This window comes from Drosophila tropicalis, unplaced genomic scaffold (genome assembly GCF_018151085.1).
Source record: "Drosophila tropicalis isolate 14030-0801.00 unplaced genomic scaffold, ASM1815108v1 contig_694, whole genome shotgun sequence".
NCBI lineage: Eukaryota > Metazoa > Arthropoda > Insecta > Diptera > Drosophilidae > Drosophila > Drosophila tropicalis.
Window position 1 is genome coordinate 4,213,896 of NW_027173176.1, and position 27,078 is coordinate 4,240,973.

Genomic DNA, 27,078 nt, shown 5'->3' on the forward strand with positions numbered 1-27,078 from the left:
GAGAACATTGTCGCCTTAATTTTTGGTTTCCAATTTCAAGATTACTGCCAGAGCTGCAAAATCATCTATTTTAAAGGAAATGTATAGTTAGACCACAAATTCCAGAAATTAATTTGGAATTATGTTAACGTATTGCCAAATAATAATCATCGTATTCAATTACAATATCATTATTAACGACACCACACAGAATAGGTTTGTGTGTATATAACCTATATAACACACAAACCCCTTAATAGTGTTGTAGTTTGATAGAATCTACATACATTTGTCTGTGTGTGTGTGTGTGTTTCCTAGCTATTAAGCTACCAATTAGTAAGGACACGCGGCCTGCCACGATCTTGGCATATGTCTTGAGATGTCTTCCTGCTTACACATGTTTCCTAGTTATTATTGCTGTTAAATCATTCGATATGAATTGCCATGGTAATTTCAGTTTATGACCAAATCCAATTTGTATAAATTATTGTTACTAATTCAATTTGGTCATAATTATTACCTCTTAACTCTTTATGCAATAAAAACATAAATGTACATACACATATTGGTGAAATTTTCAACATTTGTTTTAGATACATTTATGTGTATTTTATATCGAAACCAAAATGTTTGGCCAACATTTATTGAATCAAAATGGAATGCTTGAAACACAAATGCAATTTAACAGATGTCCAATCACATAAGGCAGAGATTTGCTTCTCTCGACTAATGCATACAAATTGTATTTATTTTGTTAGAAAAATTCAAACAAAGCCAAATTGGATTTGGCCAAATTGGGGGATTAGACACAAAAACACACACGCACACAGACACACAAACACCCTCGAACCACAAATGCCTAAATTGGCCAAGTTCAGCTCTAAAAATGTTATATTTCAAAATATATATTTTTCTAATATGTATTGTTAATTTTGATAAATGTGGTATCCAATTTTATTGTGTATTTAAATCAAAATCACAAATAAAATAAACTAAAAACACTTGGTAATAAATCCATAGTGGCTAAAGTATTTCAATTTTTCCAGCATAAAAAATAGAGACATAAATAGACACACATATTTATGTGTAGTTTTGAGCGGTTATTTCAATTAAATAATTTTTTACACATTTTGCTGAGAGAACTTTATGCTGACATAATTATTAAGATTTCTTAGTTCAGTTTCTGATGTAAAAGAAAATAGAATATGTAATTATTTTTATCAACCAAATTAAAAAATCTTATTTTTCATGTTTCAAAATATCCAACGGTTTTGAATTCGGATTGAAAATAAATTTGAAATCTAATATTGTTAAAATGAGAAGATTATCGCTGAAATGTATGCTACAGAAAATTGATCTACTTTCTTGGTTAGGTTAAATTGATTGTTCGTCGCTCATTTCGTTTACTTTTAAAGAAAAAAAGTATTAAATAGATATTTAAGGAACAAGTTTGAGTCAAAATAGCTAAATTCCATTAAAAACGAATGTTTCACAACAGTTTTGAAACTTTTTGTCATCAATTGTTTGTGTAACTCTTTTGTCGTTTACATATCATTTCATTTGATTTTAATTTTATTGAATTACATACCATTTTGTTGTGTCCCCATTAAAGCCATTTAGCTTAGAATGTATAGATAAACAGAAAGGAAAAAAATCAGTAAAGAAGTGGGTGAGGCTTTTTGTGTTGTAACATTGAGACAATGAGACAAAGGCGCTACTCTTAAGACGCCATTTTCATAAAATATGCAGCTAATTACGTGTAAGTTACTTACACTCAAGCGAAAGGGAACATAAGAGTCAACACAACTACGTTAAGGGAGGACACTCTTGCCATTTCTGTCTCGACAAGACATTGCCCCCCAACATAATACAATATAATTACTGTAAAAATCAGAGCAGATATAAGGAATCACAAGAAAGCAAAGGATGTTAGAAGTCGGAGACGAAGAGTGTTCAGAAATATATGTAATGTGAAATGAAGCAAAGAGTAGGCGTCACTTGCTGCCTTCCTTTGGCAATAGTGCGTAAATCTTAGGGTCTTAAACAGCTGCTCCTAACCCCAATTGACAATGACATTTCGCTGTCATTATGGCGCCCAGGATGAAGGAAAAACCTTAGACGTAGGAAGTTTCGCCCGCTCTTTGTCTGTCTCTCACACTCCCCATGTATGTGTGTGTGCTGGCAATTACAGAAATTAGCTTTCGTTTTTAATTTATTAGCGCCATTGTGCGTGCGCGTAATGGCGACAAGCGACAAGCGACAACCCGACAGCCAACGAATGCTTCCTTTCGCTTCACCTCTAGCTCCCTCCCCTTTCCAGATGTATGGCAAGACAAATGCTTTGGCTGCTGCCGGGCCAAATTAATGTGCATATAACTTACGCCTTTGGCTTAAAAAGGGGCGTACCAGAAGTGGTGGGAGGGTGACAATTCAGTAGATGGGTGGTTGATATTGGTAATGTACATATCCATGTGAGGGTAAGAGCCATTAAGGTTGCAGCAATTGTTTGCCTTTCCCAGTTTCAGCCTCATGCATTTAAAAGCACCCATATGACCACACACTCACATACATACACTCGCCCGCACCCATTACCATGCTAGTGGCCAATGAAGTGTGCAGGTTTCTGAAATTTTCATGATGATTTAACAGGAGCACTCACGTCACCTAGAAGCTACTGCATTCCTAGTTCTCTTCTGCTTCACCCCTCGTTCTTTCGTTGTTTTCTACTTTTTTTTCGCTGTGTGCGGCATATGCATAAAAAATTGCACTCCCTTGTGGAATGAAGAAAATATTTCATGAGCCACATGAACGCATTCTCCCGCTGGCCAAACATTTTTCTTTTAGAGAACATGCAAATTGTGCATAATTGAAACTAAATATGCTAATAAAAAACGCCATTTTTCCATCAGATTGAGATCAATCGACTAATATGTATTATGTGTATCGAAATAATCCAACTCAAATATAAATCTTTACTTTTACTGTTACTTTACAAGAGCACAAGGACATGACCTAAATAAAGAAAAAGAATTTATATTCTCTTTTATACATATATTCCTTCCCCTTAATGTTGAACCTTTTTACATTTTCGCTGTTAGTGCGGTTTTTCATACAAATTGAGATACAGTATATCAAAATTATATTCAAAATGTTAAATGCATTTACTAAAATACTTCTTTAATTACTTTTAGATCTTTATTCCAAGTCGATAAGGAATCTCCAAGCTTTGTAATTGAATTTGTTGAATTTCTTGAAATCAGAAAGTATTTTCTATTCGAAATGAAAAATTAATCTCAATTAAAGAGCCATGAAAATAAATTTGTGAACAGACGTGTAAGAGTTTCATACGAGCAAAATTCACTTAGGTTACATTTCAAATTTATAAAGAGCAACCACCAACTCCAACATTTGACCAGCCTGACTGGCAAACTAGTAGCAATTAATAAAGAGCGCTTAGTTGCGCATACGCAGCGTGTACGTATCTAACAAGGATGGCCTTGTTAGCGGTCTTCAATTTACACAAACGAGGGGGCTTACTTTGTTGCATTGCTGTGGCAACCATTAATAAAACGCTCTCGTGCATCTTTGCTGTTAGCTGTAGGTAGGTGTCTATGGTTTAGGTCATTGCCTTCTCTCTCCTTCTCTTTATGTGTGTGTGATCGCATTAGTATGATTACATAAAATTTGTACAAACAAGGCGGTGCCTCGAAAATAACCAGCAAAAGGAACAAAAGCTCGAAAAACTAGAACCAAAACTAAAAACGCAACCAAATCCTTACACTCTATTCGCACTCGTACTCGTTTTGTGTGTGTGGGTTGTTACGTGCTGGATTGAGCCTGCTCTTACCTTAAAAGTTTTCCTGTTTTTCTGGTTTTGTTGTTGTTTCTTTTTTTGGTTTTTGTTTTTCATGTGGGTTTGTTGGTTGGTTGGGTGATAATTTCTGTTGGAAATGTTGAAGGAGATGTTAAGCTAAAAGCAGATGAAGTGCATCTTCTTTCATACAAAATGCGAATGTAAATTGCAATTACAACAAGTGCCACACAAATGTAGCAAGAACAACGCACGAATTGTAGCAATCACAGTGCCAAGGCAAAGACAAGACGAAAATTCAAAGTATGCAATTATGGCCAAGAAGAAGCCGGAGAGAAAAACGAGGGGGAAAAACATTCACACACGCACACACACACACACACACAGAGTGAGCATGATAGTAGAAGAGGAAAGAGAGAGAGAGAGAGAGAGAGAGCGATACAAATGTAGTTGTATGCAGAGTAAAATGTGGTGTGAGGGCATTTCTTTTTTGGCTTCTCTATGTGGCATAAAGTAAATAAAAATACATAATTTCGTTGCACAGTCAGTCATATAAGTTTACATACTGGCACACATTCTACAGTAGAGGGGAAACTTTGCCTTTGCTGTTCCTGCTAGCTGTCAAACAAACCGAAAATGAAATCATTGTCAATTCATAAAATTCTGCAAAAATGTTACAAATTGCATTTACGTATGCTGCATCCACACACATGCATACACCATGATAAATACACACAGAGGCACACACACACACACACACACACACTCTCAGTCACATTTGGCCATTACAACGTCCATTATGCTTCATTTCGAGCGGCGCTCCACATATGTATGTATGTATGTGTGTGTACATGAAGGAGAAAACGTAAATACTACAGTCCGAGGAGGGTTTTCAGTGGATTGGATTGGAGCATGTATATAAAATATGTGCGTATGTATGTATGTATGCATGTATGTAGGAAGCTTCTCCCTTGGCTAAGCCCCTGGCAACCATGTCGTTTATTTAAGATGACAGCGGCAACAGCAGACGAAACCAGACCAGACCAGAGTAAAGCAAACCCAATCCAAAAATGGCACCCCAACCACCGTCCGCACCGCCACCGCCACCACCGCCACCACCGCCACTGCTGCTGCTGCTGCCTGCTGTTGTTGTGGTCAACTGTGCAAACATAAAACAGTCAGTGGTGCAAAAATACAATTTTTCAGGTTTATGCGATAAATACCAATATACACATGAAATCAGTATTAATACTCCTTACATACAAATCTACAATTCTTGAAATTAACAAGAGATTTCACAAGCTGAATAAAGTCAAGCCAATGTTAAAATATATATATATATATATTTATAGTAAGTGGATTTTAAGTCTCTTCTCTTTTTTCACAATTATTTTATAAACGATATATGTAGGTATAAAATAAGAAGTTAATTGGTTGGATGGTCTGATCGATGTTGCTTTTGATCAATGTTCAGTGACTTTGCTGTGTAGATTAAAACCTTTTGAAGTAAACTAAACTTTTACTGTTTAATCTTAGAAACTCGTTTAGCTTCTTTGATTTTTCTTTGAATTAACTACTTAATAATTTTTTAGCGATGCTTGCTTGGTTGCAAAATGATTTTTTAGTTTATTGACAACTGAATTTCGTGCATTTTGGCTGTGGCATAAACCAAAATATTATATCGCTTCGTCGCAAGTGCCGGTAGTTGACCTTGTTCATAATTGACATTTATTAATTTGAAAACAATAATTTGTCTGGCATGGGATGACAAGTTTGCCAAATAATGTGGCGGCTGTCGCCCTTGTTGGGCATTGTTTGCAAGTGCCCTTTTTTCTTATTTTTGCTGGTTGCATGCCAAGCAACCAAGAGTCATTCGCCATTGGTCGGGGGAAATTTGTATGATTTATATGGGAGCAAAGCCGGCGAAACTATAACAACGGGCTGTAAATGCCAATCCGCTTGCTTGTTCAGTTATGCAGGCGGCAGCGATTAAAAGCCGTCAACAGCAGTTGGGCTGAAAGCGCTTAATATTTCAGCCAGATGTGCTCAGCGCTCTCATTTCCTCGCTTGCTCTCTCTATCTATCTCCCTCTCTTCACATTAAAACCTGTCAAAGTTTAATGTTTTACATGGCAGGCAGGCTCAAAGTGGCAGGTAGCAACGTCATTATCATGAACATTCTCATCGTCATCATTATCAGACACAGCCGCATGGTCATGGCACCTGTCAGAGAAGAAAATAAAGGTGAAGGAATGGTAGTGGCGGCGGGAACCGGCGTCTGTGCAGACAAGCCATCTCCATCTCTCTATCTGACTTAGCTATAAACATTAAAAGCACATAGTTGTAATGAAACTAGCGGAACTGCTGATACGGGGGTAGAGATAGTGGTTGGGGTAGGCAGGCTGTAAGAGTCTTTTAAAATAGCAGTTTTCTGCGTGTCCTTGTACTTGCCGCCTTGCCTTTGCTTAACGGCCGCTAGGCATACAGGGCGTATGTGGAACATGGTCCCAACACGCGATAAATTCATTAAAGAGGTGCGCGAGCAGCCCCTCAAATCTGGTTCCCTTGTCTCGTGGGCAATGTAAAATAATATAGTGCCATGCAGACTCGCACACACACACTCGCACAGCGGTACTCACACTCAGTTGCATACTTTCAGGCGGCAAGGTGCGCACGTTTATAGATTAACACATTTTTACTGCTGAATGTACTAATAAGGCAAACATTTCCTCTTTGAGTTGCCCCCAGGAGATACCCACAGGCTGCAGCTATCTCACAAAAAACACAACAACCAGCATGAGCAAAACTTGTGACTACGTGTGAGCACGTGTGTGTGTGTGTGTGTGGTATTTGTGTGTACTTTCAAAATTTATAACACAACAAGAGAAGCGGAGAGACCAGCCATGTATATGCATGTATGTATGTAGTCAGGTGAAGAAAAATGTGAACAAAAAGCAAACAAAGTAAAAAGGAAAAACGAAAAAAGAAGGTGAATACATTTATGTATATATATATATATGTATATATGTATATATGTTTCATACAGTGCGCCGAGTCCTGTGAGGCAGCCAGTTAAATGGCAAACCCTCAGGGCCCGCTACCTTACATTAAGCTCATCCAGCTCTTGTTTCTGCTACCGCTCTGACTCTTTCTTTGGCGTCTGCTTTTGCTCATTCACTTCCAGCCAGTGTGTTGTGATTTCACCGGCCGCCGAGCACTGGGAATGCGGACATGTGTGCTTCAGTTCGTCCTGCTCCAGCGCGTGCCTGGCACTGGTACTGGCACTGGCACTGCTTGTAGCAGCTGCAGCCCGTCATCGGTGGCAGCAGCAAATAAGATTCGACTACCCAACTTGACTTGTAATTACCACTGCATTGTGGACCTTTAGTTTTCCTTTTGGTTTTCGGTTTTGTTTGCCATTCATTTTAACTTTGCTTGCACCTGCTGTTGCTCTTCGATTGAATTACAGTTTAAATATTATCAGCGAAAAGTCCTTGCCCTATCGGAGCGTAGAGCAACAAGAAAAGTTGGACATGCACGCGGACGTGTGCACTTTGTGAGCGAGAGAAGATAAGATAATTGAACAGACAGAATGACGACGAGTATATTTTGCTTTTCCGTATCTTTCTGACTTCTGAGTTAATCAACTGTGAAATTACCAACAGCAAATTAGAGTTGAAACAAATATTGGTATTTTAGTTGGAGTAACTGAATAAACAGAGACTAATGAAGATTTCTCTATCTAGGTTGACTAGAAATTGTTAGTCGATATAAAGCCAAAATATTTTTGTGGGCAAAATTTCACAAGCTATGCAAACAGGAAACCATCAAGCCAATAAATTATTTGAACCAAACAATTTGGTGATATGACGGCAACGAAGAGTATGTGCGAATCATTCACGCACATTCAGAATGCGGGCAATAAAACTTTTATACAACAGAAACAAAAAAAAAAACATACATATATATATAAATAAATAACAACCCGCAATTCCGATGCATTTGAGGCAATAAACAATAAAGTGAGAAAAAAAAAAAAACAAATAAAAATCAAATTTTTTTGAAGGAATAAGTGAGCTGGCAGGAATGAAGGAAGAGCATAAACTATAAATTGAAAATGTAAGGCCATAAAACACGATGAGAGCGAGTTGAGGAAAAGAGATAGAGACAGAGAGTGAAAGTGTTTCTACCAGATGATGATGATGATGCAGATGGAGAAAGGTATCAACAGAATTTATTAATGCAATCATAAAAGGAATCTCAATTTAATTCAATCAATTCGTAACAATTTCACTCTGATATAGTCGGTGTGCCATTGAAGGGAACTTACTTAGATACAAACATACATAGACATGTGGCAACAAATGAGTGGATAAGTGTGTAGGATGTAGTAAAGGAATTGCTGTCGTATCACACAGCCAGTCGAAATTGTCTGATGAATTCCTTCAATTCAAAACGTGACTGACGCAATGATTGTGCACGTTCTGGCACTGGCTTCATCTATAACTAAGTGCCACTATGTAAGTGAATAACTGCCACGGGGCAGACTCAGACACATGCTCCACATGCCCCGAATGCCCCCATGTTCCCAAGCGTTGTAGATAGATAGATAGAAGGACTGAGACATGGCTAAGCACAGCATAGTTGGCACTTTTAAGTCATTTGCTACGTTTTAACTCAATTCGAAAGGCGACCATCAAGCAAAGGGTGGCACTCAATCAAACTTGCATCCAGCCCTCCCCGCCCTACCCATTCGAACTAGCTCTTTTTTCTTCCATTTTCTTTTTGCACTTCACCTACTGCTCCGTTAGGCCATATGCGTATGGCAAACAGACTTTAAAAACAAGCCACAGTCACATAACGAATGTTCTCCATCTCTATGTTTGTCGGGATATTCCTTAAAGTCCCAGCAGTCCCTACTCTACACCAACTGGCTGCTCGATGCACGTTCCGCGAATCTGCCAGCGAATTCGTGACGGGTAAAAGGATTTGGCTTAGCCATTATGCGTGCTACGTTCTCCCCAAAAAACTAAGCGTCAGAAAAACGAAACGAAGCGATATTTTTCCCCTTTCCCATCATTTTTTTTCTGTTCGTTTTTTTAACATTTTATGGGAAATCTCTATGCATTCAATTTTGCAGAACAGCCGCCATTGACGCCTCAGCAAAATTCAAAATATGTGCGAATGGCAGATAAATTTTAGCTGCACGTCAATTCTGAGACTTTATTTTTGGGTAGGTTTTCAAATAAAACAATTAAAACAAATGTCAACTAAACAAAAAAGAATTCATAACAATGAAGCTATCTTTGGCTGTCATCATCTTTCCACTAGCAGGATTGGTAAAAAGCTGGAAGTTTAACTCTGTTTTGTGTTATAGTTATTGTATATAGCTTAGAGCCAATTTCGACAAATAGTATGCAGGGTACATAAAGAAGCAGCTTAAAGTCAAATTTACATAAAAGTGGCTCAAAAACTGAGAAACTAGTTTGTATATAAACCGACCTAAGGACACTGACCAATTTTATTATGCCATCTGCAAGGGTATTAAAAATCGTAAATGCCTTGCAGAGTGGCATGGGGAAGGACGAGCGGAAAAGAGAGGACGACGGGCTGAGTTCAGAGTAAATCTATTGTGTTTTCATTTGAATTTAATATTTTATTGCTGTTGCTGCTGCAGCAGCAGTAGTAAAAACAATACAAGCAATTGCAATCGAGTTTGCCTTTTGCGGTTTGCCGCCAACTGTAAATATGCATATATGTACATATGTTGGCATCTGTATTTATGTGCATGTGTGTGTGTGTGTGTGTCTGTTTCCGATTGTTGTGTCATGTCACTGGCAAGACTTCAATTAAAAGTTGCACCATAAATGTCTACATTGCGGTTTTTGATGGCAACAAGAAAAACAAAATAAACACACAAACACTTGCACACACACACACACACACACCACACCGCACATAAGATGAATTCAAGGTGTTTTTTTTCCCATCCAGCAGCTGTGCTGCTGATTGATTAAGTTTAATGAATAATGCGCCAGACCGCACACTATATAACACCTGGCTTGCCAAAATGGCCGGCCAATCAATAAAGGCAAAGAAAATTTCCCTTCGATGTTCATCTCTGCTTCAGGCCAAGTCCAAGCAATACACATAAATTGTCGCCTTAAATCGTTGCCTCAAATTTATGGCCATTCACCCAAAAAAAAAAAAAAAAAAAAAAAGACAAGTATTATATATTTAATATCGGCATAACGACTTCATGATGCCCTTTACTAAAATCAAAAGCTATTCAAAATTTTAAACTCTATCAGCCGAAATGTTTTAGAGAAAAATTTGTTTTCAATTTATTTGGCTAGTTATTTTTATTTATTAGCTCTTAACTAGACAGTTTAAATTTGTATCTCATTGTTTTTTTTTCCCCCATCTATTTAATCATCCCGCAACTACATTTCTTTTTGTAGATCTTATTCGACCCTAAACTTACCTCAGGGTAAGTTCTACAGGGTATAAAAAAGGGCAAATCAGAGCCAAAAACTATAAATTTAAATTGAGTGCACGAACAAACGAAGAAAAAAAGAAATGGGAGAAAAAATGAATGAAAAAAAAAAAAATTAACACCCGCAATTAAAATTCTACAACATTTTGGGCTTCAATCGAAGGGAAATCCACTTGCGTGTTCTAGCCAAGGCCAGAGTTGACCCTTTTTTCCAAGCCATTGAATAGATTTCTCTCTCATACACACACACACACACACCCACAGTAGAGAAAAGGGACCCCCATTAGGACCAAAAAGGCATTATACATTCTGATTGGAAAATCTATGATGATCATTAATAAAATGAAGACGACAACGACAATGTCGAAACAGTGTGGCAAACAATAACAAACGAGGGTCAGCTCTAATCAAGAACTGTGCAGGCAAATTGCACAGACAGGCATAATAACAGTAGATGGAGGAAGACTGGGAGTGGGACTCAACTAGATGTAGGCTACATGAAAGGAAACGGATATAAATTCAAATGCAAAATGCTTCTTATTATATGGATGAGATTGTGTTTTAGTTATCAAGTAGGCTGAATACATGCATTTATGCGCACCACTTTTGTCCTGATAAATATTATTTTAATATCTTGTTGCGCCCCCTCCAAACCCCTTGCCTCTTAGAAATTCCTTGCTCCTGCTTCCCTTTTTAGCCAGGGCTTTTTCTTGTTGCCTCCTTGGTTGACAAACACACACATACACACGTGTGTAAAATCTCTCAGTCTCTTGGTCTTTTTGTTGGAAGGCATTGTTAGTATTATTAATGTTGTTGTTTTTGTTGTTGCTGTTGTTGTTGCTGTTGATGTTGATGTTGCTGCTGTTAGCTGCTTTGTTGTTTTCATTTTGGCCAAAAACTTTGTGCTGCAAACAATGCTTCATTATGAGCTTCAACCCAGGCCAGAGGTGATAAGCCATGCCAGAACCAGAGCCACCAGAGTGGGCCAGTCAAGCAGCCAACTTCTTGTATAAACTTCACTTTATGCTTTTTGGCTTTCAATTCGCCATATAGTCGCACACACACACACACACACACACCTACACTCACTCACACACATATGTATGTATATTTTATCCATCCAAGTAAACTAAACTCAACTCAACTCTACTCAGTTCAGCTCACTCACTCACATGCCATTTGCTTGTACTTTGTATGAAATTTTCCGAATATTTCATAACAAGAATTATGCTCATCGTGCTCATAACTTGCCATGGGCGTAGTCAATGCTTAAAAAATGTAAATGCACGTGTTTGCAAAGACTAAAATAATTAAAAGACCGTAAAAACTATTGCACCAGTTGTCAATATTGTTTTTTCTATTTAATGTAAATGTAAATTTCCTTCTTATCTTTATTTACTTTTTTGTTTTTGAAATCAAAATCTTCTTTCCCCATTTGGGACGTCTATGTTTGGTTGTTTGTTGACCTTTGCCTGCTGCCTGTTCTGCTTGTTGTTTTTGTTGTCATTGTGTTGTGTCGTATCGCATGTTTTGTCAGACGAAGTGGTTATGCAAAGACAAACAACAACGACAGCAGCAGCAGCAGCAGCCGCCATAGCAGAAACAAAAGCCTTGCACAAAAATGTTGTCAATCAAAGGTTGAATACAACAAAGACAAAGGGCAGACAAGTAGGCTTTTAAATTGCCCATCTAATGCAAAAAAAGAAAGCTAAAAAGGTTGAAAATTATGAAATTTGTCAAAAATATTTCAGTTGTCTGGAATATACCCATGTGAAATGAAGCATGTAATAGCCACAGAAAAGAAGCTCCAAAGAGTTTGCAATTTTTGCTGTGAGGAGATGCAAAGCTAATTGTTTTAAAAGTTTTTTTTTTTTTTTTTTAATATAAATTCCTTGTGTGGAAGTTAATGGAATATGTATGTTTGTATGCACAATGCAATACTGTGAAGTCAACAAAAATTTTAGCTAGTTTCAATAAAAACTTTGCAATTTAATTTTCATTTATGTTTTTGTAAATATGAAATGAAATAGTTTAAAACTTGTTGTAAGTTTTCTGGAGCATATGAGAATAGCTCTTTGCTTTCTTAATCAAACATTGAGGTTAAAAGGTAACATTTTCATATATGTACATACATATATACACAAACATTTATTACACACTGTGAGACTGGTTTTTATTTCCTTATTGTTCTGGCGTAATCATGCGAACAATTAAGTTCCTACCGATTGACGCTAATTAATGAACAGCATTAAAAATAATTATGTGTGAAGCAAAAGAAATGCACACACACACACACACACACACACACACACACACACACACACACACACACACACACACACACACACACACACACACACACACACACACACACACACACACAACCTTATGACTGACAAGAGACAGCAGAGATAGATAGATAGAGAGAGAGAGAGAGAAAAAAAGGACAGCCACGCCCTTTTATATTACACGTGTATGCCTATGTGTGTGTGAGATGTAGATGAGAAGGCGTTGGTCCCACCACAATTTCAATTTTCGCTGCGCCATGTAATTTGCGTGGATAATTTATATGCATGGCGTGCGTATAGAAGATGCTTCATCTGCTGCCTTCAATTGTGAGCCTCGAGTGCGAAATGAAATAAATTTTGCAGCATCATTTAAGCTTAATTAAGACGCCCCAGCCGCAGCCAGTAGCGAGGACCAGAACCAGAACAAGAATCACAATCACAAGCGGGTTTTCAGGACAAAAGCCTCGCATTGCACCATAAATAAATGAGTGACTGACTGAGTGGTTGAGTGGTTGCCGCCCTCTGCCTCCTCATACAAACACACACACACGTATTCATGTTGAAGCTGTCAGCGAGTATAAGGCCCAGTTAGGTGGGATTTCAATGTTCATTTGATTTCTAGCCAACTCACGATTTCACGCATTAAATCGTTTAGACAATGTCAGAGGGCAATCATTATTCACATTCACCAAAAAGGGAAGAAGAGGTCATAGCAGCCGCCACGTCATCTTAAATGAGTGGCAGTCCGTAAAAGACGACGACGAGAATGTTGAAGATGAAACTTCATCTTGCTTGCCCAGAGGCAGCTCAATTCATGCCATGTTGGTTTTTAATTACTGAACACCACTCGTAACGATATTTACTATGAAATTCAATGCCATAAAATACAATTAAGTGCGTTACTCAAACACCACGCAATTAGAGAAGGGGCAAATGAAGTTCATATCGGTGTAGGAGAGAGGGTGAGTGAAGGGCGGTGCGAGCTGACGCGAAACACACGGTAAAATTCATTTGGCCTAGGCTTCAATATGTTGCATATTACGCATCATTTCATCAGCCGGCAGCGGCAACAGCAAAGGGTATAGACATAGAGAAAAACGAGACAGAGAGAGAGAGAGAGAGAGAAGAAGAAAAAATGGCTAAACAAAAGCGTGAAAATTGCAAAAGTTTTCTTAATTGCTGCGCGGGCCTCGTCAACGTTGTTGAAAATTAAGCGCAAATATGCAAAGTCATTGTGTGGAAGAATGAGTGTGGGCAAAGGAAGGGAGGGGAATAAAAGGCTGAGTCTGATGTCTGCCTACGTAATAATTAAGCAAACACTAGCGCGCAAAGACACATCACATGCATCTTTTCCTATGGCTTTGATATGAAGTCGATTGAACTTTGCAATTGAAAGAAATCGTATAGAAAATCATCAAAAATCATGGTAATCCTTTGTTGCCTACTTTTATGGGCAGATCAATTGCCAATTGTAAAAAATTATTTACCTAAATTTTCTTCAATTTTTCGAAATCTCCAAGAAAATCTACCCACAGAAAAGAGGCATTAAGCATATTGAGCTTAAGTAGAAGAATGCTTAAATGTTAGACCACGCCTCTGCCCGCTTCCATTTTACCCACAACGCGCCCAATTCATGCATGCAAATGCGCGTTAAAGAGAACCTTTTGTTTAATGAAGCCGAAGTTGTGGGCGTCTATGATTTGGAATGCGTTGGGAAAGGGAACAGGGGCAGGTAATGGGACCACAGAAGGAGCAGGAACAGGAGAAGGAGCAGGAGAAGGGATTGCTTATATGGGTATGGGTGTGCATGTGGAAAAACAGTTTTCAAATGAATGCAAGTTTTAATCCTTGAAATATGATTTGAGTGCAAATATTTTGCATAACCATGAGCTCGACCCAGGGATGACAGCAGAGTGAAAGTAAAAGAGAAGCCCAAAAAGGGGTTGGTCGGGAGGCGGTAGAGCAGAGGAGCTTGCGGTTGCAAGTCTAAGTATGTGTATGTGCGAGCAGTGACACAATTCCGCTATGCGTATGTGCATGTGTGTGTATATGCTGATGATGAGAAAAGTGGTGAGAGAGAAAGAGAAAAAGCGGTTGCAGTGAGGTGCAAGGCGGGCGGTCGGGGAGGGGATATGTGCACTTGTACTTGCCAACCGCAAACACTTCACTCGCTTGAAGGTTGCTTTACCAGGCCAGGAGCCAAGAGCAAGAGCATAAGCAAAAGCAGCAGCAGGCCCCATTTCAGTAGTTCCAATTCTAACATCCCATTGCAGTTTTATGGTCAGAACAGTGGCATCAAATGGCGACAAACAAACGCACATAAATACATATAAATATATATACATACATACATCTGCATGTATGTACATATATTTATCCCAGATTTGTCTTAAAAAATAAATACGAGTATATAAACTTTAACTGTTGACCATAAATGCTAGAGAATGTTTGTTTATATACACATTAGATTTGCAGACAACTTAACTTAATTTAATTGCTTTATGCTACATTTTTTAATTATTTTTATTTCTTTTGCAGTTGCATTTTGAAGTTATTATAAGAATTTACCATTTATCGTTTACCTGTGTAAATAGTTCAGACATTCACATACAAAAATGTATATATACATAAACATGTATGTGTAGGACTCCATGTTGCTTTAAGGTATTTTCAAGGCAAGATTTAAATTCAATTTTAAAGTAGAGGAAACAAAACTTTTTTTTAGCAATGTTGAAATGTTTCGCATAGTTTATATTATGCAATTTCGTTCCTATTAGTCTCTTCTATCATTGAACCACTGTGCACCGTTAGAGTGGGGGTGTAAAAGCGAACTGTGTGCGTTCATTTTGTGGCATTTGTCTGTGGCTTTTTAAATGCATTTGCAGCCTGGACTCAACCCTTTTGCTTTTGCTGCCTTCCGATATCATACCGTTGAATTCTAATTGAAACTAAAGGCTTAATAGTGTCAACCATTGACACACACAGGAAGGCAAAGGGACACAAGGTACATCAACTGTTGTGCCCACCTTTTCGACCACAATGCACTTTTAATGAGCAAAGTTAGTTGGACAAAGATCCCTATAGATATGACTCTCTAAAGCAAAGACTTTAAGACTAGATCCGTCTGCCAAGTGCCATGTGCTATCGGCCATGTGTCCTCTAAGGATATCGGCTTGAATGAATTTAAATGAAAATTTGTGTGCCTTTAGTTTCGTTTGTATGTGTGTGTACTCTATTTTGACAGTTTTTTTTACAGCAAGTCTAACAATTTGCTGGGCTGCTGCATGCCACACAAATTTTTCCAACAGCTGCAGTTTGGATTTGAATACTTTTTTGCGGAGCGCCGCACAAAGATAAAAGCTGTCACATACATTTACAAATATACACCGTCGACAGACACACACACTCATACACACATCGTTGGCAAAGGATTAGAAACATTTTGTGTCTATTTGCAGCTCTTGACTTTTTCGCACTTAAAACTCATATTTTTGTTGGTTTGTTTTTTTTCCTTTGCAGATATGACAAATGGCGGTGTGCAAGGACCCATCGAGGGTTACAATTCGTTGGATGAGATGATGACAACAACAGCATCAGGATCACAAAGTCAGCAAGCCATGATGCTGCCCACCGCACCCACCGTTGGCTACACTCATCCCAAATGGATGGAACCCTATTTTGATCCCTCAACGCCGCGCAATGTCACCGCCCTTATGGGCAAATCGGCCTATCTCAGTTGCCGTGTGCGAAATTTAGCCAACAAAACGGTGAGTAGAGTAGAGAGTTGCGTCTGTAAAAATTTGTGAAAACTTTTGTTTTTGCCGCTCGCGCGTGACGACTTGCCGAGTCTTTAAAGTTGGTTTTTCGCTCTTTTTTATTTGTCTTAACTTTTTGTAATTCTGTCGTTGATTTCTTCTCTCAACCTGTCCGCAGTCGCGTAGTCCGAAAATGTAATTCCCTTGGCATGACTGCAAAATTTTTAATTAGTTCTACTCGTCCTTCTCCCAGCCCACCCCAGAAGGACCCTCAATTGGGCAGCATTTTGGTTGCTTTTTGACTGCTATTGTATGTGTTTGTGTATTGTTCGCTTTTTGTGGGCGAAAACGAAGCAACTTTCGAGGCGGCATTAAGTTGTTTTGTCTTTTTATAAAAATTTAGCAATTTTCCTTTTTTCTCGTTTTTTTATTTGGTTTGGTTTGTTGTTTGCCATTGTTTATCTGCTTTAATTGCCACGCCCCAAACTTTCCAACTCCCTCTCGCCCTCCACTTACTTCTTTTAGGCCCCTTGCTGTTACTTTTCGAATAGAACTTCCCAAAAATACAAAGGGCGCCCCCAATGGCAACCTGCTGCTCCTTGGTGTTGCTCGCCCACTCTCCATTTTCTTTAGATCCTGTTCAAAAGGAAGAAGTTGGAAAATTGTTGTTACATATGCGCAACGTAAACTGCTTTGACAACAATTTTTTAATTTGGCATATTTAATTAAGAAAAGGAGCATTGGAGCTAAAAGCTGAAAATACTATTTAAGATTTTCCCATAGACAGACATTTTCTGTCAGAGTTATTTCTTCTTCTTTCATTTTCGTTTCTCGGTGTTAAATGAAATGTATAATTGTGACTATGCTTGGGCGTGACAATTTTTTAACTCAACTTTTTTACATTTAATATGCCGCCAAGTTTATGAATAATTAGTCAGCGTAACCCAGAGTCGGGGGAGGAGAACGTAGAACGATTAATGATGGCTAGATCGTGTTGGCCAAGAATGTTAAACTGGCAAACAAATGGAAATGGGAATAGAAGTAAAAGAAGGGGAGGGAATAGTAGAATCTATTTCAACTTGCGTCTCTTTTGTCCCTTTTGGTTATACATTTGATGCATCTCTCTCCATGTCTTCGTCCCCCCTCTCATTAACACAAAGGCAAACAAATAGTAGAGTAGTAGAATGAAAATGGTGGAGCATGCCCCAAATGCCAAAAACCAACAAACTTTCAACACGCTTGCAAGTACTTGACACAAATGCGCCAACAGCAGCGGCAGCGGCAGCAGTGGCAGCAGATTCTCTTCCTGTCCTGCTGGTGGAGCCTGGTGCAGGATGCTGTTGGCAGGCGCAACTTTTAATTTCTTGCCAAACAAAAGAGCGACGAGTGCCACACACATACACTCACTCAATAGCATACACACAAACAAGCACACACATTCACAGATACATCAGCTGTTCAACCTCAAGTGGGCGCGCCTTTTTGAGCCCACAACCATGCGGCGCGCCCATGCCACCACATGATGCCACGCCCATACACTATACGCTATACTCTCTCTACACTTTCAATTGCATTTGAGCGCGAAATTATTTAAACAATTTCGCTGAAATTGCACTCGCCGCACGCGTCAACAGCACTTGGCAGCAGTTCAGCTCAGCGCAGCGCATCGCAACAGTCCGAGTTGCACGAACCCGAAAAAACCCTCACCCCTACCCTCACCCTCCGGCTTACCCTCACCCACAATCAACTAAAGTTAGGCCCCCCAACTGGGCACGACTTGCAACTTGAAGCGGAATGTCGAGTCGAGTCGCTGTTAATGTGCATGCATGCCAACCATGTGTCTGTGTGTGCTGGTGTGTGTGCCTGTGTGTATGTGTGCTTCAGAGGCGTTGCTGCTAATATAACAGAGAAATGCGGGGGGCAAAGAGCTGGGAGTGAGGATTGCCCCATTACATGGCCACATGAGGCACACACAGCGTGCACTTGTTAATTACGCTTTAATTTGTTGCGTAAAATGTTTGTTTAATGGCAGAGTTGTCGTTTTGCTGCTGAAAGAGCCACCCGACATGTTTTTCTCACCATTCAAGCTTGTCCACCCCCGCCGCTTTGGCCCCTCCCTCACAAACAACACTCATTGCAGTCTACATGCAGTTCACAAATGTTTTCTAAAACCAACCACCCGGTAGTCCTTTTTTTAAGGTTTGTTGTTTTTTGAAGTCGATTCTTGAAAGTATGCAACAACATTTCGTATAATTAAACGCACGCACGCATCATTTTTGCATTTGCCCCCCATGCATGTGTGTGTGTTTGGATATTTGTATGACTGTCAAGTGCGATAATTTTGCATTTACATTTGACTTAATAAGTTTGCATATTACCCAAACCCAAACCAAAACCGCGCTCAAGGTGGGGCATCCGAGCTAACCAGAGATCCAGTGAGACAGGCAGCAACCAGGAGCAGCAACAACAGCATCATCAGCTTACAAAGTTATCTCTGTGCAACGCAAACTACTTAAAAAGTTTTGTGATAATTAAGCAAAGCTAAAAACAACTCGAAAGCGCAAACAGTCAGCAACAACAAGAACAGCAATCATTTTGAGATCTAAGGGGTGAGACAGAGGGAGAGAGAGTAAGAAAGCGAAAGAGAGAGGAGAGAATTGAGAAGAGAAATGTTAGGACTCTGAGATTCGGCAAGGATTGCGACCCATAAACTTGTCAAAGTCAAGCAGCTTTCCATACTCTTCTCTCCCTTATTCTGTTGCCTCTCTCACGACACATTACTCATACATCACGTATGCCCTGAGTCAGAATGCTGATTAATCAGTGTAAGCCCTCGCATTTCATTCGAATTTGATGGCTCTGCGTCGGCAATTTGTTTTTCAATTGCTGCATTTTTAATGCTCCCGCGTCAACTTCAGCTGGCTCCGCCTTTTTAGTGTTATTACACTGCCAAATGGAAGGGTCCCACAGTTTACCCATCCATTTGACACACAAATATTATAACATTTATGTAAATTGTAAAGAAAGAGCATCCGCAATGTCACATTTACCTTGTTCCCTTTTTTGCTATATCATACATCTGTTAAAAATAAACATTTTGTTGACTTTTGTTTCTTTTTTTTTTTTATTTGTATGGTATATTCTGTCATCTCTTCTCGTCTCAACGCATTCACTTGACGTCATTGCAGGTATCCTGGATACGACACCGTGACATTCACATACTCACTGTCGGCTCATACACATACACATCCGATCAGCGGTTTCAAGCCACACATCATCAGGACACCGATGACTGGACGCTGCAGATAAAATGGGCCCAGAAACGAGATGCCGGAATGTACGAATGCCAGATATCAACGCAGCCGGTGCGCAGTTATTTTGTCCGTCTGAACGTTGTCGGTAAGTAAAAGTGGGGACAGTTACTGTTTTTTTCCTCCCCCGAGTTTTTCGGATTCGTTTTCAGCTTGGCGGATGCGAATGGGCATGGGCATCAACAACATCGGCATCGGCATCGGCTTCATAAAAAATCAACCATTTGTCGTCGCAAATAACAAAGGGCACCCGTTGAGACGGCAGAAGCGCAAGAACAAGCAAAAAATGAACGAAGAAACCTTGTTGAACAAATAAATTACACACAGCAAACGAGTGCGCAACACGCACGGTAAAGGCGATGTCGATGGAACGTCGAGAACTTGGTTTTTTATACGACAATAATTCCATTTTATCTCGTAGTTTATTATTCTACAGTGTCAACCCGGCCTTCAGCTTGGTACCTTCTATGCCCCAACGTTTTCTCTTTTTTTTCTCGCTCTACCTCTCGCTCTTTTGGTTGGTTTTGTCTTTGTTTTTTAACAACGTTTTTCATGCACTTCTTCCTTCCACAGTGTCAGCTTCTTATTCATTCTTTCTCTTTCTCTTCTCTTCTATTTGTATGTGTGTGCGTGCTGTTTTTTTTGGGTATATTTCTCATTGCTGCGTATCCTGCCCGCGCTGACAGTGCCAACGGCGACTATACTTGGAGGACCTGACCTTCATGTTGATAAAGGCAGCACCATAAATCTCACTTGCACTGTAAAGTTCAGCCCCGAACCGCCGGCCTACATCTTTTGGTATCATCACGAGGAGGTAATTAAACTTTATTGTAACATTTTCCGTTTTTTTCCTTTGTTCTCCCTTTCCCCTTTTTATGCACTATAGTAATAAGCGAATCGGCTAGCATAGACCTTTTTTAGTCTTAGTAATAGAAAATGTTAGGGTAAAAAATGTGCCTATCATTCAATTCGTTCGTGTTTCATTTTCGTATTTGCTGATGAATTAATTGCATTGACTTAAATATTCACCCATTCTACATAATTTCATGCATATGTATAATAGTTTTTTCTTATTAAAATTAATTATAGTAATAGTGTGAAGTCAACAATGAAAATGTTCGCCCCCTGTTCAATCACTTTTAAACCTTGGACAAAGCTCATTGGCTTATGTAGCAATTAATTAAAGTTTTTAGGTAGGTCATCAGGTGGATGCATGTCTTCTGCTTAGCCTTAAGTCTTTTGACCATCTTTGGTTTGACCAAAGTGACAGCATGCTGCCAATTAGCTCAGTTGTTTTAAGCGATTTAAAAAGCAGCAGAAGGTAGCATAAACTTAGAAGCTAATTGCGAAGCATTAAAAGAGCTTAAAATAGATGCACCCAGATATGCACACACACATACATAGATACAAATAAAGGACATCCTGACTGGGTGCCTGCTCGGAGACAGTGCCGCAACAGTTGCACGCTAATTGCAATGCAAAAGCCAAACAAAATAACCAACAGAAAAAAAGAAAAGACACAACGAATGTACCATAAGCAGAAAAGAACAGACCAGAGAACGCAAACTTGCCGGCAAAGTGTTAAGAGTGCAGCACACAAATCCTGCTGCCAACTGCCACTGTTGCCACTATTGCCAGTGTTGCTCAGTTCTTGGCTTGCCACTTGGCGCATTTTAATGTATTCCTGGAATTTTCTAATTAAAATCCTTGCTGCTCTGTGCCGCAATTGTGTGCATTTGGGCACCTGGCCATGAGCAGCCCAGCAGAGTAAGTGCATGAACTACATACATGTGAGTGTGTGTGTGTGGGTATGACCTCGCCCTTTGCTCGTCCAGGGCTCCGTGACGTCCTGTTCTGTGCACACGGATTATTTACGATCCATGCAAATTTGCTGTTAATTAGTTTAATGGATGGATAAACTCAGTTGATGCACTGCCTCGAGTCCTAGCTGAGTTACTGCCTTACCTTCTTGTCCTCCATACCTACAACGTCCTTCTTTCGGCGGCTGCTGCTGCTGCTGTTGCTGCTGGCCACAGCGTTGAAAAGTATTCAACACTTTTTTGCTCGCACTTCCGTTCGCTAATTGTAATTAACGTGTTACATATTTTGCCTTCTTCCCTTAGCACCTGCAACCACTCCGCTTGGCTTGGCAGGTATTTCCGCCCGACGTTTATGTGGCATATGTCTGCATCCACACGCCAGGTTGTATCTGTGTGGTGTAAAATAACCAAATGGGTTTATTCTACCTTGATTTCACAAAATCGAAGCATGTTTAAAGCAATTATACTCAACTAGCTGGGTTTATTTTTTTTTTCCAATCATAGCCCTGGGCCACGCATGAACGTCAATCCCGTTGAAATGGCATTTCAATTTATTTTCTTTCCGTTTTTCAATATCGTCTCGTCGTCGTCTCTACCTCCCACACGTGACTTTTTGGTGACTTTTATGTACTTTTAGTGGATAAAATATTTGTGATTTTTTTGGTTTTTCTTTTTTATGTTCTCTGGGAAAATAAACGAAGAAAAATGCGGCCGATTATTGCGTTCAAAGTGCCACATAAATCGGATATATGCGCATTTTCAATGAGCGACAAACATTTCACACAAATATTTTATTTACTTTTTGTCATTGTTATATGGGCAATGGTGTCCCTTTGGCTCAGTCAGAACCACTACCACCATCAACCAGCACCTATGTATCTACATCATCCTCTGCAGGAGTCATATATGTATGTATGTATATGTATCTATGTTTTTTGTGGGGGGAGGTGGAAAAACAGCTGCAGTTGTCATGAAAATTGCAAACGGCTTGGTGTAAATTTTTAATGCACTTTTGCTTCATGACTGCAAAATGTTTTTTTGTCTTCTTGTTTCTATCTCCCTTTGTCTCCCTTTCTGTATTCTTTCAATTCATCAAATGACCAAGAACAGTTTCAGTTCCAAGAGGGACCAAGCGTATGCCATATATTCGTTCATTAGCAAATTAGTGCCGAACAAATTATAATACAAATATGAAATTTATGCTGATGCCACAGACAGAAGTCAGCATAAAGTGGATCAGACACTCTCTGTGTGTGTGTGTGTGTGTGTGAACAATGGGCACAAGGCGAAAGAGTAGAAACAGTAGTAACAGGAGTAGAAACCAGCCGGCATGGCATGGCTTTGATGATAGGCAAACTTTTCACTTGGCAAAAGTTTTCGTGACAAAGTTTTCTGTCATTGTCATTGTTTTAATACCACGGACCCATTTGGCAGTGGATGTGATGGGTTCATCTGTATCTCAACTAATGGTAAAATCGTTTTTTCATATATTACATTCAACCAATCATTTTGGTTTAAAACTTCTAGATTTATGTAGAAAAAAAAGAAAATTAACCATAATAGAAGGCTTACACTAGATTACAGGGTATATAGTTTGTATGCTGAAATGATTTCAATCTTTCAAAATTATTTTAATGTTTATTCTTTTATTGCCAACAAGTTTATAAAATGCTTGCTGTTAACGAATGGTTTATTTTATTCACATTTTTTTTATCAACTTTTTTCGACAGAATCAATTGAATTTTGATACAGATCACTTTGTGAGTATATAAAACTTTTTTTGAAATTCAGGATCAATTTTGATGGCTGGTTAAGCTTTAGCAGGTATTCGCATTGTCGAGGTTCTCGTTGAAATATTCAACTTCTTTATATCTAAATTTCGCTATCGTCATCATTATGAGTAACGCTAAGTTTTTTTTTCTTTCATTCTTATTCTTCATATTATTGCAAATGTTGTCGATTAGTTGAGATTAGAAGGCAAATTATGCGCGCTCAGCCGACAAAGGGCAATCCGCCCAAGGGCCAATCTGGAGTTAGGGGCCAAGGGTTGGCCAGCGTCTCATTTCCGCAAAGCGTTGTTGTTTTTGTTTCTTCTCTTCTTTAGTTGCTGTCAGTGGCATGATGTGTTAATACCCATTTCCCTCCCTCTAAATCCACTATCCCTCCTCTCTGTCTCTGTTCTCTCTCTCTCTCTCTCTCTCTCTCTCTCTCTCTCTCTCTTTCTCTGTGTGTATTTTATTTCGATTCGTTTCGCTGTCCTTCTTGCCTGTCATGAACTTGCTGTTGCTTTCTGTATTGGCAAATTATTCCAGTATTTGTTTTTGTCAGCTCCGTCTGTGACTTAATATGCATTTCGCTGCTGTTAAAAGCAGCCATCTTTATCCCTTTCCCCTTGCTCTATCTCTATCATCATCATCTAGCTATCTCGACTCTGTCTCTCTCATCCTTCTTGCGATATTAATCGATAATGAAGTTGACTTTGATAGCTGCTGCCTCTCTGATTTTTCCTATCGTTTCGTATGAGCAAAAAGTAATAATCATAATGGGGGGCCAACTGCTGACTGAAATTCACTTGATTAGCATAATTTTTTTTGCTTAGTGCCACCCGGAACCATCAAGCCCGGAACACCCACCCCCCGCTTGATCTCTGTCGACCTTTGATGTCATCGGTTATATGTAAGTTAACTTTAATCAGCCCGGTCGAGCCATCAAATTCCAATTAAAATGGCAATTTTAAACGCATTTTCGTAACGAAAAATAAACAAGACGTAGTGACATGTCGCTGATTTGTAATGTCAGTCAAGCACAGCTGTTGGTTGCCATCCCTACGTAGCGTGTGGGTGTGCCCTGACACCCCCCCACAGACACGCATTTGAAAGTTACAAAAATACAAAATTAAAAGGGTACATGTCAGTATACATCCCAGAGTGATGAAATGTAACTACTGATCCATACAAAAAATAAAAACAATAAACTTTGAACATTAAATTAACTTCATTTGCCAACAACATTTTTAAAAATGTTAACAAAACAATTACAATTGCCAAAATAAGTGTGTAATGTGTGAATAAATAACTAATTCATCTCAAAATGGAAATGATGTAACGATTCTTTTTCGTCCTTATGGTCCTCACAGTCATTACTCATTCTTTGTATCGATCGCTCTATATATTTTACTCTATAAGTGGATATAAACTACTTTGTAGCAGAAATAAATTAATATTGAGTCAGTATGGGTTTCCGAAAGTTTAGTTAGATACCCATCTTATTGTTCAAAACTTTTTTACTAATGAATTATTTGCCTTGAGTAGAGAATATTGAAAATTCAACGAAAAAAAATCCTTATTTACGTTATAGCCAAGTTTTAGGTACACGCCTTATGCATATTTGTCATTAGGCTAAAATTTCAGTTTCTTACACTTTTTATCCCTCTCTGTTTCTTTGTCTCATTTGTAATGTTGTCACTTTGTATTTATTCACAAGTTTGCTGATCATTTTTATTCCCCCTCTATGTCTCTCTCTCTCTACTGCTACATTTTACAGGTCATTAATTATGATTCATCAAGAGGCGGCGTGTCGGTAATTACCGAAAAGGGCGATGTGACAACCTCATTTCTGCTCATACAGAATGCAGATCTGGCCGATTCGGGCAAGTATTCCTGTGCGCCCTCCAATGCAGATGTTGCCAGCGTTCGTGTGCATGTCCTAAATGGTAAGTACAAGCCAACGACACCAACTTGTCCCAAACACTCAACATCCACAACCCTAACACCCTGACACGCATACACTGAACGAATGAACGGACGGACACTTTAACTCATACCCATAACGTTTGTACTCACATTACAATTGTAAAAGCGTTACATTAACTGGCCAACGGGTTGGCATGATGGCATGGTAAGTGTAGGAGAGAGAGAAGCCTCTTTCTCCCATTTCTCTGGTGCTGCCACTCTGTTATCTGGGTATTTTTGCAAAACCCTGTGAGGGGAGAATTCAAATGCCAGTACAGTTTTTGCTGCTGGCAACAAATTCTATCCTGCACATACATACATATCGGTGACAATAACTCCCCGATCCCCGAGTTAACCCAGCAGAGGGTTTTGAAGACAGGCGGGAATGGGAATCGACAGTGGAAAATCCACTTCGATTGACCAACCACTGACCGACCGCCTTGACCCACAATCGTTACCATTTCCGTCTGCAATTTGGCTCGTTTCCGTTTGCATTCAGGATGCTCGTGACTGTTTTACAATTGACTGGTGGTATTAATAAATTGTGGATGTATGTATGTGTGTATATTGTTTGTGTGTGTGTGTGCGTGTGTGTGTGTGTGTAACAGGCAGGCTAACTGGCCGACTGGCTGGCAGGCAATTCGCTTGATTTCCACCAGGACCACAACCAGGACTCCTCTGTGTTTCTCAACATTTTGTAGGCACACGAGTTTTGATGCCGCCCCTGGCGCCAGTTGCTTCGTTGGTTCCATTTCGTTTTGTGTATTTGGGACACAAATGAAACACATAATCGCATCAATTATGAGCAAATTAATTAGCACACTGCGGTTAATTGCAGTCAAGTGAGTGGCAGCAGTTTTCGTCCCGTTTCCAGTCTGGATCCTGTTTCTGCGTCTCGCTTTTCGGTGTGCTCTTGTGCCTGGTCCTTGGTCCCAGATCCCAACAATGGAGAGACAAAAGACGGATGCCGGCGACGTTAACAAATTGTGCAAATGGTGGAAATCTACCCAAAGGTGGTGGGCGGGAAATGGGTATGATGACTTTGTAGAGAAATGGCAAAGGAATTGTTGTTGCAATTTGCCAGCATAATCGTTGTCGATCGGCGTGGATTTGACACAGTTAAAATAAATTACGTAATTTGGAAGAGACGGGCAGCAGCAGCAGCAACAACAATGCCACTGACAGCACACAGAATGGCATGCAATTTAAACTCTGGTTGCATGGAGCAACAGCAGGCGACATGGAGATGGCGTAGGATAAATCTGGTTCGGGATTCTAGCTGGCATGGGCACGTTTTTCAATCATGCTAACGGGTCTAACCCATCGCCAACTATCCGCCTATTCGCCTCCACCGCAAATGGACCGCAAATGGCAACGTGCGGAAATCCATGCTGTTGCCATTGTAAACGTTTGCCAGCCATTATGCATGACTGCATAGAAATAGAAAATAGCCAAAGGAAAGGGATAGAATGAATACGAATGCAGGGGGAGACGCGATGCAGGTGATGCACCCTCTGACCTGAAGAAAGGGAATGAACAAACAAAATAATGAAGCGACATGCAAACGAGCTAAAGGACAACACGCGCTTACAACCTGCAATACACAATACAGAATGAATAAGGACAAAGGACAATAGAACCATTAGTTTTAGAGATATAGACAATATTGTTTTGTCAAATTTGTCCTTTGGTGAACATCATAAAGATATCGTACAGATAGATATATGACCTAATTGGGAAACTTTCAAGTTTGAATTCCTATATGAAAATGATAATTAAAGTAATTCAAAAACATCCTTAAAATTCCCTTCCTTTCGAAGCAATGCCACTTGCATCTTCTTCTGTTCGTCTTTAATCTTCTGAAAGCGACTTTTAGAATTTGATTTCA

General features: G+C 39.4%; 1 protein-coding gene across 1 annotated transcript in view; it reads left to right on the forward strand.

Moving 5' to 3' along the window:
* The window catches only part of dpr6 (defective proboscis extension response 6), a 105,439-nt gene that overhangs the window by 52,934 nt on the left and 25,427 nt on the right, over positions 1-27,078 (forward strand). Inside the window, exons 3-6 of the mRNA XM_068292545.1 lie at positions 16,093-16,340; positions 19,517-19,727; positions 20,326-20,453; positions 25,003-25,171. Coding sequence (XP_068148646.1) covers positions 16,093-16,340; positions 19,517-19,727; positions 20,326-20,453; positions 25,003-25,171 — 756 coding nt within the window. The remainder of the gene's footprint in view (positions 1-16,092; positions 16,341-19,516; positions 19,728-20,325; positions 20,454-25,002; positions 25,172-27,078) is intronic.